At 36.0% G+C, this 12,538-nt stretch overlaps 1 protein-coding gene across 5 annotated transcripts in view; it reads right to left on the bottom strand.

Moving 5' to 3' along the window:
• The window catches only part of Ogt (O-linked N-acetylglucosamine (GlcNAc) transferase), a 38,608-nt gene that overhangs the window by 11,624 nt on the left and 14,446 nt on the right, over nucleotides 1-12,538 (bottom strand). For all 5 annotated transcript variants that reach the window (XR_001230206.4, XM_021719915.3, XM_040281958.2 and 2 more), the window contains 11 exons: nucleotides 12,357-12,473; nucleotides 6,479-6,558; nucleotides 5,756-5,951; nucleotides 5,359-5,499; nucleotides 4,664-4,764; nucleotides 3,699-3,852; nucleotides 3,517-3,618; nucleotides 2,971-3,150; nucleotides 2,177-2,335; nucleotides 1,947-2,036; nucleotides 66-191 (listed from right to left, as the gene is read on the bottom strand). Coding sequence is in view for 4 of the 5 variants with exons in the window: in XM_021719915.3 (XP_021575590.1) it covers nucleotides 66-191; nucleotides 1,947-2,036; nucleotides 2,177-2,335; nucleotides 2,971-3,150; nucleotides 3,517-3,618; nucleotides 3,699-3,852; nucleotides 4,664-4,764; nucleotides 5,359-5,499; nucleotides 5,756-5,951; nucleotides 6,479-6,558; nucleotides 12,357-12,473 (1,446 nt within the window). In the remaining variant the exon portion in view is untranslated. The remainder of the gene's footprint in view (nucleotides 1-65; nucleotides 192-1,946; nucleotides 2,037-2,176; nucleotides 2,336-2,970; nucleotides 3,151-3,516; nucleotides 3,619-3,698; nucleotides 3,853-4,663; nucleotides 4,765-5,358; nucleotides 5,500-5,755; nucleotides 5,952-6,478; nucleotides 6,559-12,356; nucleotides 12,474-12,538) is intronic.

Genomic DNA, 12,538 nt, shown 5'->3' with positions numbered 1-12,538 from the left:
GTGAGCAACATCACTGTATTTTTAGTTCAATACACACTGTGAGTAACCATTAGTAATTCTTTTACCTGAATAGGAGCTGGCCTGAGAGCAAAGAGCTCATTTCGAGCACCCTTGGTATAACCATTCATATTTACAAGAATATGAATTCCATCCTGATGGATGCGATCAGCTGCTTTTCCATTGCATGGAATCTGTGGAATAGAAAATAAAAATTCACTGTTATCTCAAATTAACTCAATTAATTTTATGGCATTAAAATTCAGCTTCGTAGATACAAAATGATCATTATGCAAATTTGCTGAATTAATGCAGGGCAAAAATATAGGTAAATCCCATTAAAATGGACTCAAGGCATTAAGGAAACAGAACACAGAGGAAGTAGTTTCCTTCTAGGTTGAATGTATGAGTGACAGGGTTTCACAAGGGAGTTGATATTTGAATTGGGCCTTCAAAGATGAATAGGAGGCTGGGGTTGTAGCTCAGTGGTAGAGTACTTGCCTAGCATGCATGAGGCACTGGGTTTGATCCTCAGCACCACATAAAGATAAAGATAAAGATGATAAAGATAAAGATGATAAAGATAAAGATGATAAAGATAAAGATAGAAAGAAAGATAGAAAGAAAGATAGAAAGATAGAAAGAAAGAAAAGAAAGAAAGAAAAGAAAGAAAAGAAAGAAAGAAAGAAAGAAAGAAAGAAAGAAAGAAAGAAAGAAAGAAAGAAAGAAAGAAAGAAAGAAAGAAAGAAAAGAAAGAAAAGAAAGGAAGGAAGGAAGGAAGGAAGGAAGGAAGGAAGGAAGGAAGGAAGGAAGGAAGGAAAAGAAAGAAAGAAAAGAAAGAAAGATAGTGGGTCTATCTACAACATTTTTGGTGTGTGTGTGTGTGTGTGTGTGTGTGTGTGTGTGTGTGTGTGTGTGTGTGTGTGTGGTGTGCTGGGGATTGAACTCAGGGCCTTGTGCATGTGAGGCAAGCACTTTGCCAACTGAGCTATATACCCAACCCCTACAACTAAAAAATAAAAATTAAAAAAAAAAAAAGATAAATAAGAGCCTGTGGGAGTTTGACAAAATATATGATCTTGATAGAACAAAGTAAATAAGGAACTGGAGTAAAGCCCTTGTAGGGTTAAAAAATTATAAATAGTTCACTTTTAAATGGGAGGTGAATGGTGGGTAAAAGTACTGGAAAACAAATTGGCTAAGAAAGGTTGTAAAGGCTATGCTGAAGAGTATAGACTTTGGTCAATAATGAGTGAGTACTTGCAGGTTTCAGAAGCAGGTTGGTGCACTTCTTGGTCATAAAGAATTCTAACATCCATCAAACATGGCCCAGAACTATTATTTCACTCCCCTTCAGAACCCAAGGTGCTCTACAACTGAGCTACTACTGTCTCCAGCCTTTTCTTTTTTTCTTTTTTTTAAATATTGAGACAGGGTCTCACTAAGCTGCCCGGGCTGGCCTTGCATTTACAATTCTCCTGTCTCAGCCTCCCAAGTCATTGGGTTTATAGGCATGTACCACCAGGCCAGGCCAGGCATTCTTTTGAAGCAACAGGATGCTAGAAAAGATGTTGGTGCATACTAGTTATTAAGCAATTAGAGTCTCACAACCTTTCTGCTAGAACTTCAATGATATATACATACACACACACACACAAAAAAAAACCAAACATGTGTCAATACACATGTATATAAATTTTTTCTATATATACACATATACATATATATCTTTAGACACTATGTTGCACATTATTTGTATCAGTTACTAAATTGGCTAATGATCTACAAAGAAAAAATTTAATTATTAAAATAATTTAATTTCCTGAGTAGGTACATACTCAGCAAATCATGTTCTCTACAAGTTTCAAGATATATTAGTATGCCTGAGGCCCTGGGTTAAATCCCCAGAACTTTCTTCAAAAAGTTCGAAGCATAAGAGTTTCACTTACCTGAGAAAGATCAATGAAATGATTGGCTTCTGCCATCACCTTTACTCGAAAGTTTGTGCCATCATCTGGACTCAGGGCATAACAGAATACCTGAAAGGCAGCAGAGAGTGTATTTAATAGCCTTTATTCAAATCTTTCCAAAAGACACTGGTTTAACACCTAAGGTAACAGTAAAGGCACCACTGTGGTTTCTTTTATAAACAGTGATTCTAGAGAAACACTAGCCTTACCTCAAATTTATCAGGATTGTGCATGCCTGGAATAGACTGCATAAGGTGAGAAGTAGGATGATTCCCAAAGTCAGAACTCACATATCCTACACGCAGTCGACCATCACTGAGCTTCAGGTCTTTTGGATGTTCATATGGTGGTTTATGAAGGACATTAATCTACCAACAGAATCCAATGTTTTTTAGTAGATTATCTATGTAAATTTTCATCTAGGAAAACTAAAAACACACCAAACCTACATCTCACTGGTTGAGTTTTGCTCTGAACACTTCATTTATTTTATAGAGCTCAATGCAATCTTAGTGGCTTATGTAATATGCTTTTATACCTGACCTGTTCCTGAGACCTATGGAATAGCCTGAGTAAATATAAAATTTATAGGAATTCAGTACTGTGGACAAAGCATGATAAATCCTGCAGCATTGTTAAAAATTCTATAGGGAAGCATTTTTTAAATTATACCTAGGACTCACTTCTCCTCAGCAAATCCAACCTTTGATTAAATAGTGTTCTAATTCTCAAAGGTGAGTACAAAATACCACATACCTTATTAAACATTATGGTTTTCAACTTCAAGAAATTAACACCATCACCCATTTGTTAGTGTCTAAGTTAAGGATTCCACCCTATGGAGTAGAGGAGGTCATGCTCCAGAGAGGACACAATTTAAAGGACTTTTGAGGCAACTCACAAAATTTCATTTCTCAACTTGCCTTACAATCTGTTGTAATTGGCACAGTTTCCTGTATCTGTTTTAGTTTACAATAAAAAGATTAAAACAAAAGAACTATACCTTATCCAAGCAGAGGTTCCCATGCCTCTCAGCAATAGCCTTCCTGAAGCCATGAGAAAGAGGATATAACATACTATGATGAGGATGCACAGAAGGTAACCTATTCTTCTCTAACTGGTCAGCCACAATACTGACCAACTTCTTCATTCGCTCATCATAGTCTGTCCAATCACAGACAATCTAGAGGAAGCAAAAAGAAGTTATTATACAGGGAATCCTATATTGGAATTTAATATATATATATTTTTTGCCCTAAAGTAATGCCAGATAAGCTATTTAAAACACTGTCTTGGGCTGGGGTTATATATAGCTTGGTGGTAAAGTGCTTGCCTAGCATGTTTGAGGCACTGAATTTGATCCTCAGCACCAAATAAAAATTGAAAAATAAAATAAAAAAAGGTATTGTGTTCATCTACAAGTAAAAAAAATATATATTAAAAATAAATAAATAAAACACTGTCTCTAGTCAGGCTTGGATTATTATAGCACCTAACAATTAAAAGCGATTGTACCACTAGAAGTCAATTACTGGCCTTTATTCTTTACCTGTAGGCAATGAGCCAAGTTACAATAAGCATCAGGAAAATCAGGCTTAAGTTTCAGAGCTGTACGGTAAGAAGCTATTGCTTCTGGAATATTCCCTGAATCCTGGAAAGAAAAAAAGTGGATGATAAAAAGTTTCCTAAAATAAACTCTTGGTGCTACAATGCACAATTAAACAGGAGTACCTTGTGAATGGAAGCCAGATTGCTGTGGGCATCTGCAAATGCAGGGTTAATCTGGATGGCACGAGTATAACACTGCAAGGCTCCCTGAACATCCTGCATCTCCTTTAGAGTGTTTCCCATATTAGAGTAGGCATCAGCAAAGGTAGGACTTATTCTGAAGGAAAGGACAAAGGTTTTACAAAGGTTTTATTTATATAGTACAAAAATCTTTAAACCCTATCATGTTTCTTTTTTCTGTTATTAAAAGCCATTTAAGAGGCTGGGGTTGTGGTAGAGTACTTGCCTCACATGTGTGAGGCACTGGGTAATTCTCAGCACTGCATATATAAATAAAGGTCCATCAACAACTTAAAACTATTTTTTTTAAAAAAAGCCATTTAAGCAGGGTGCAGTGGTGCACACCTATAAACCCGGTGGCTCAGGAAGCTGAGGCAAGGGGATTGCAAGTTCAAAGCCAGCCTTAGCAATTTAATGAGGCACTAAGCAACTCAATGAGACCCTATCTCTAAATAAAAGGGGGGAGCAGAGATATGGCTCAGTGGTTGAGTGGCCCTGAGGTTCAATCCCTGGTACCAAAAAAATAAAAAAAGTCAATTAAGCTGGGCACAGTGGTGCATGCCTGTAATTCCACCAACTTGGGAGGCGGGGGCAGGAGGATTGCAAGTTTAAGGCTAGCCTCACCAATTTAGCAAGACCCTGTCTCAAAATGAAAGATAGAAACTGCTGAAGATGTAGCTCAATCCGCTTGAATCAAATGTATGAAATATGATAGGTCAAGAGCTTTGTAATGTTTTGAACAACTAATAAAAAAAAAAAAAAAAAAAAGATGTAGCTCAGTGTCTAAGCACTCCTGGGTTCAATCCCTAGTATCCCTCTCCAAAAAAGAGCCATTTAAGTGCCAGCCAAATGACAAGCCATTAAAAATTAAAAGACACCTAAAAACAATAAGGCTGTGAGTTTCTTACCGAATAGCTTCCTTATAATGCATCAGAGCTTCCTGCAGCTTGCCCTGCTGTTGTAGTACACTTGCTAAATTTGAATGGGCAGCAGCAAACTCTGGGAAGACCTATAGGGTCAAGATCAAAACTTTAAAAAAAAATCCTGCCAAAACAAAAGTAATAACTTCTCACAATCCTAAAAACCTTGCTCAAATACCTTTATACCTCTAAGCTTTTCTCCATCTTTTCCAAGTTTATTCATTATTCAAAGCTTAGTTGCCCAGATTCTACCTCCTCTTCTCCTTTATGCCTCTCCTTGTTTCAAACATGAGGTAGACCTTTCCTCCTCATAGTATATACTGACCACTCCATCACCACCAAAATCTCTCTTCTAAGCTCCGAACCACATCTACTTATCACCACATAGCTATCAAGACACTGAAATCACATACTTACTGCTAATTCCTCTTGAATTGTAGCTGTTTAATTTTTTGTATAGATCCTATCTAACCATAAAATGATGAACTCTGAATGTAGGGATTTTCTTGAATGTCACACAAGACCCCATGTTCCTAGCTACTTAATTACTGGTTCAATGAATAATCCTCTTTTAAATGATTCAACCAATATTTTTATAAAAGAGGTGGAAGACATAGCAAACTTAACCACCTTCCCTCTACTATCACATAAACAAAATATTAGCCACCCCACCCTCGACATACTTCTAATGCTTTACGATACAAGCGAACTGCCTCTTCAATGTTTCCCTGTTCTCGTTTGATATTGGCTAGGTTATTCAGAGAGTCTGCATGGGTGGGACATAGACGAAGAGCTGTGTTATAGCAATCTTCTGCTTCAGCAACCTAGAAAACAACACAAAACTATTCAAAACCTATATCAAATAATCGTAGGGCCACCACTGATACTGTTCTAACAATTTTAATAATTACTTAGTTAAGCATGGCTAATAATACTCCAGAAAATAGATATTTTCTAGTATTCTTCCCATCAACCAAAACTCCACAGTAAACCAATATAAGCATCTCAATACTTAGTAACATAAAAAACTCATAATACTACCAAGTAACAAAGAGATAAAACTGAGTAAAAAATCCTTACACTGCCCTTCTCTTTGAGAGCATTGGCTAGGTTGCAGTAAGCATCAGGGAAATGTGGTTGTAGTTCAATAGCTCGCCTGTAGGTGTCAATTGCCAAATCTATCAGGCCTTGCTCATAGTATACACAAGCCAGGTTGCCATGTACCACTGCATGATTTGGACTCAAGCTTAGGGCACGAAGGTAAGCTGCCACAGCTCTGTAAATAAAAAATAAAACACACACACACACACACATACAAAATGCAACTAATTTTTAACTATACCAAAACAGGCCAATTAATTGTAACTAATTACAATTAATTCACACTATAGTATACTTAACCTCAAACGAAAAATACACCTTCATAAAATGTGTTTTCATACTGAGAAACTGTCTATTCCCACACAAGAAATAGGCTTTCCTTTGACAAAGAAGTGAAGTTCAGATTTATTTAGCTTTCTGAATTATAGCAAAGGAATAATTTACCCTAAGAGATAATTAATCATTTCAACAGTTCTACAATAAAGGAAATTTCAACTGAACTCCCAGTGAGGATAAAGGCTTTTAGGAAATCCAACAAGGAAAATCCAGGCGAAAATATCTGTAAAGAAACAGTAACACAGCAGGGAAAAAGAACATACGAGATAAGGAAAATATGTTTCAACAAGTTATTGCCATATCTTCAGTCCAAATCCTCATTCAACAAAGACTCAAGAAAATTTATCAAATAGAACATTCACTCACCTGTCAAAAATGCGTGCCTCTTTCAAAACATTTCCTAAATTGATATAAGCATCCAGAAAATTTGGGTCAAGTGTAACAGCCTAAAAATTACAAAACAGTTACTTAGAGCAAGTTAATTTTTTTTTTTTTAATTCTGAGGTTACTTTAAACCTCCAATTATATTTTCTAGAATTAAAATATTATTTTTAAACACTAAATACTTATGTAGTTCCCTCTCATTATTTATAAACCTCAACCTTATCAAAACAACTGGGGGTATAGCTCAGTAACTTGGCTAACATTGGAGAGACCCTGCCTTCAATCATCAGCAAACAAAAGACTTCAAGGTGGCCCAAACCTATAATCCTAGTTACTTGAGAGGCTGAGGCAGGAGGATCATAACTTTGATCACAACTCAACGAAACTCTCTCAAAAAGCAAGAGGAGCTAGGGATGTAGCTCAATGGTTGGGCACTTGCCTAGCTAGCATGCATGAGGCCCTGGATTCAATCTACACTACAGTAAAACAAAACATGTTCATATAAACAAAATGGGTCCTTATGGGAAAAAAAAACTAAAAACTGAGTCCATCCAGTTTTACTGAGCTGAATGTTTCTAATGATTTAGCCCTATTTTATTCACAATTAGCCAATCTAACTCTTCTTAAAAAATAATGGCAGAAATAAGCAGCAAGCTCTTAATAAAAAGGAAATGTGTATCTAAGTTTTATAAATTTGACTGCATACTAAGATATGTAATTACAGCTAAATTCTCACAAAAATATATAATTTCAAGTTGACACTAACAATTAAATGGTATCTCCCAATAGTTATGAAACTGTCCTAAAATATAACTAGAACTGTTTTTAAACTGTCCTAAAATACAGAAGAGTGAAATTCAATCTGTCAAATATTAAGAATTCATCCTGGACATCATCATAGGCTATTAAATCAGACCCTCTGAAAAAGCAGACAGGACATCCCTATCTAGTATGAGTTCTTTATACAAGCAACCAAGGTAGATAACCACTGATCAAGAAAACTATTTAGGGGCTGGGGATGTGGCTCAAGCGGTAGCGCGCTCGCCTGGCATGCGTGCGGCCCGGGTTCGATCCTCAGCACCACATACCAACAAAGATGTTGTGTCCGCCGAGAACTGAAAAATAAATATTAAAAAAAATATTCTCTCTCTCTCTCTTCCTCTCTCACTCTCTCTTTAAAAAAAAAAAAAAAAAGAAAACTATTTAGCTAGACACAGTGGTGCATGCCTGTAATGCCAGCAACTTGGGAGGCAGGAGGATCACAAGATTGAGGTCAGACTCAGCAAATTAGTGAGGCTCTAAGCAACCTAGTAAGATCCTATCTCAAAATTAAAAAAAAAAAAATTAAAAAGGGCTGGGGATGTAGCTCAGTGGTAAAGAGTCCCTGTGTTCAATCCCCAGTACAAAAAAAAAAAAAAAAAGAAGAAAGGTACTCAGAGTTGGACTGGGCATGATGGCTCATGCCTGCGATCCCAGATACAAAGGAGGCTTAAGGAAGGAGGTTGTAGAGTTAAGACCAACCTCAGCAAGTTATTGAAACCTTGTCTCAAAAACAGAAATATAAGTACTTATTATCTACAAATTAGCAAATCAGTTTCTTTAAAAATAAATAAATAAAGGTATTTTGGAGTTTGGGAATATAGCTCAGGGTTAGAGTGCTTTGCCTAGTATGTATGAGGCCCTGGGTTTTGTATCCAAGCCCCAACCCACCCCCCAAAATAAGACATTCCTGTTGTGTGGTAAATGCAAACTTTAACCAAAACAGTGAAGAGGTAATGATTAATGGAAAATGTGAAAGACACTTCCTCTTCCCTTAGATGGTAGTTTTTACTATAAGGCATAGATTGTCTATAGTGATAGATGCCTATCCTAAACACTTACTTTTCACTACAGAAATTTTCAAATGTACATACACAATAGCAGAATATAAAAACAAAAACCCAGGTCTCTGTTACCCATCTTCCATAATTCATAAATCATCTTCAGTCTTATGTAATCTATATTCCAAACTAATCTCCCACTCTCCATATCATTTTTTTAAAGTAGCAGGGATGGAACTCAAGGGCACTCGACCACTGAGCCACATCCTCAGCCTTATTTTGTATTTTATTTGGAGACAGGTTACACGGAGTTGCTTAGTGCCTCACTTTTGATGAGGCTGGCTTTGAACTCACAATCCTCCGGCCTCAGCCTCCCAAGTCCTGGGATTATAGGTGTGTGTAACCACACACAGCTCCATATCATTTTGAAGAAAATCCCAGACATCTCTTTCCATTTGAAAATATTCCAATATGTATCTCAGGGAGTATACAAAAATGCTTTTCCCTCCCAACATAACCACAAAACCATTACCATACCTAAAAATAATAATTCCTTAACATCAAATATCTATTCAATGGTCCAATTTCTGATTAATTTTGACTAGGGATACAAGTAAGACCCAAACAATGACAACATGCCTTTCTAAGTTTCTTTTAATCCTTGAAATTAAAAAGTTTAATTTAAATCTCATTTTTATTCCTATACATGGTTGAAGAAATCATTGTCCTATACAGCTCAGTTTGGATGTTGCTATGTGCATGCCTCTGGTGTTTTTTAGTGTTTCCCTGTCCCATGTATTTTCTGTAAATTGGAAGCTTAAATCAGATTTGGGTTCTTGATTTTTTTCTCTTTTTTGGTAGTACTGGGGATGGAACCCAGGGCCTCAAGCATGCTAGGCAAGTACTCTCCAGTAAGCCACATCCCCAGCCCTCTTGTTTCTTTTTGCAAGCCTACTTCACTGATGTAATTATTTATTTTTGGTATTTAGATTAAACACAGGGGTGCTTAATCACTGAGCTACATTTCTCAGCCCCTTTTATTTATTTATTTATTTTTTAAATTTTGAGACAGGGTCTAAGTTGCTGAAGCTGGTTTTAATTTTATAATCCTCCTGCCTCAGCCTTCCAAACTGGAATTATTTACTTCAATCACAATACTTGACTGTTATCTCTTTTGTTGTCCTTGATAAACGCCTAAATGTATTAATGATGATATTCTACCAATCCTTCTTCATTTATTAGCTAGAATACTTTGATGCAGAGAAACTTTTTCCCATCAACTATTATGTTATCCTGAGGTCCAGTTCACACAGGAGAGGGAAGACAAAAGTTTAAAACTAATTTTTAACTAACAAATAATAATTATGCATATTATGTAGTATAATATTATATTTTTATCTATGTATATACATTGTGGAATCAATCAAGCTAATTAATGTATGAGTCACCTCATCAAGTCATTATTTTGTTAAGGTGAAAAGGTTTAAAAATCTACTTCTTTAGATCTTTTTTTCTTCTTTATTCTTTTTGGACACAGGTTCTCATTATGTTGCTTAGGTTAGCCTTAAACTCCTGGGCTCAAACCATCATCTTGGACACAGATATGCCTCAAAACTCCTAGATTCATTTAGTAATTTTGAAATATACATTATTATTAACTGTGATCACCATGCAGTACCCTTTGATCAACATCTTCCCTTTCTTCATGCCCTTTCCCCACTAGCCTCTAGTAAATACCTTTTAGTTTATTGCTAAGAGACTGACTTTTTTGATTCCACATGTAAGTGGGATCATATAGCACCTGTCTTTCTGTGGCTGGTTTACTTCACAGAGCATAAAATAGGCAACAAAAAGCAAAAATAGACAAATGGAATTCTATCAGAGTAAAAAGCTTCCACACAGCAAAACATTTAATAGAGTAAAGAGAAAAACCCATGGATTGGGTGAAAATATTTGCAAGCCATACATCTGATAAGGAGTTAATTTTCTTTTTCTTTTTTTAATATTTATTTTTTAATTGTAGTTGGACACAGTACTTTTATTTCACTTATTTATTTTTATGTGGTGCTGAGGATCGAACCCAGGGTCTCACACATGGGAGGTGAGCACTCTACACCGCTGAGCCACAATCCCAGCCCGGGAGTTAATTTTCAAAATATAAAAGGAGGTCAAGAGCAAGAAAGCAAACAACCCAATTCTTAAAAGGGGCAAAGGATGTGAACAGACATTTCTTAAAAAAAAAAAAAAAAAAAAGAGAGAGCGAGAGAGATAAAATGGCCAAAAGACACATTAAAAAAAAAAACACTTAACATCTCTCTAATCATCAGTAAAATGTGAATTAAAACCACAAAGTGTTGGGCTGGGGCTGTGACTCAGTGGTAGTGTGCTTGCCTCGCATGTGTGAGGCCCTGGGTTCAATCTTCAGTACCACATAAACATATATTAATAAAATAAAGATGTTGAGTTAAAAAAAAAAAGTTGTTCTTCTAAACCAGTTTTTTAAAATGAGTTGCTCCTGGGCTACAGATATAGTTCAGTAGTAGAGTACTTGCCTAGCATACACAAGGCCCTGGGTTAGATCTCAAAGTTTTTTTGTTTCTTTTTTTTTAATTAATTTTTTTAAATTTATATATGACAGAATACATTACAATTCTTATTTCACATATAGAGCACAATTTTTCATATCTCTGGTTGTATACAAAGTATATTCATACCAGTTGGTATCTTCATACATGTACTTTGGATTATAATGACCATCACATTCCACCATCCAACCCCGTGCCCTCTTCCTTCCCCTTCCACCCCTCTGCCCTATCTAGAGTTCCTCTATTCCTCCCATGCTCCCCCTCCCTACCCCACTATGAATCAGCCTCCTTATATAAGAGAAAACACTCGGCATTTGGTTTTTTGGGATTCACTAACTTCACTTAGCATTATCTTCTCTAACTCTATCCATTCACCTGCAAATGCCATGATTTTATTTTCTTTTATTGCTGAGTAAAATTCCATTGTGTATGTATGCCACTTTTTTTTTTAATCCATTCCCCAATCAATAAATGGGCCAAGGACCTAAACAGACACTTCTCAGAAGATGATAATACAATCAATCAACAAATATATGAAAAAATGTTCATCATCACTAGCAATTAGAGAAATGCAAATCAAAACTACTCTAATATTTCATCTCACTCCAGCTATTATGAGTACAAACAACAATAACTGTTGGCGAGGACATGGGGAAAAAGGTACACTCCTACAACACAAATTGGTACAGCTAATATGAAAAGCAGTATGGATATTTCTTGGAAAATTGGGAATGGAACCACCATTTGACTCAGCTATCCCTCTCTTCAGTCTATAACCAAAGGATTTAAAAACAAAATACTACAGGGACACAGCCACATCAATGTTTAGAGCAGCACAATTCACGATAGCTAAACTGTGGAACCAACCTAGATGCCCTTCAATAGAAGAATGGATAAAAAAAAAGTTTTTGTTTTTTTCTTAAAGAGTTGTTCCTTAATAGAGTTAAAGAGAGTTCACCTTTTTCAAAAGGTGACTAGTCTTTTTAGTATGATTATGAACTCATGGATTTAAACATATTTTATACATTTTAATATATTTCAGTTTTTATTCCCACTGATACTCAAGTCCCATTTAGACAGTGGGAGCCTCTACTGAGTCATTCTGACACAAATACATCAAAGCTTTCTGGTATGACAACAAGGCATTTCAGACAAATTTTGTACATTTCTTGCCCCAGATGTGGAATAAGCTTTTCATCAAGAAGCTTTTGGTTTTTCAAAGTAAAGCTATCCTTTTAAAAAAGAGCTTTCAGTTACTTAAGTACAATCTTAATGCAAAACTGGAAAACTGCCGTACCATATATGACCCAGCAAATACTGCAATACTGTCAGAGAAACAAAGGTATTCTGGGCTGGTTAAGTAAAGACCTAAATTAAATAATTAAATAATTCTAGTAAGGACATTCTGCACACATAAGTACATCATGAATACCAATTATTAATTTAATAACTAACCTTTTCAAAGTGATGGATTGCAAGCCAAATTTCCCCTTGTGCATTGAAAACACAGCCAAGATTACTCCAAGCTACTGCAAAGTTCGGTTGCGTCTCAATTGCTTTCAAATAACATGCCTTAGGAGGGGTTAATGAAAGAAGATGGGAGGGGAAGGAGGTAAGGGGAAAGGGGGAAATTTGTA

The sequence above is a fragment of the Ictidomys tridecemlineatus genome, chromosome X, assembly GCF_052094955.1.
Source record: "Ictidomys tridecemlineatus isolate mIctTri1 chromosome X, mIctTri1.hap1, whole genome shotgun sequence".
Classification (NCBI taxonomy): Eukaryota; Metazoa; Chordata; class Mammalia; order Rodentia; family Sciuridae; genus Ictidomys; species Ictidomys tridecemlineatus.
This window is presented reverse-complemented; position numbering and strand designations above follow the sequence as displayed.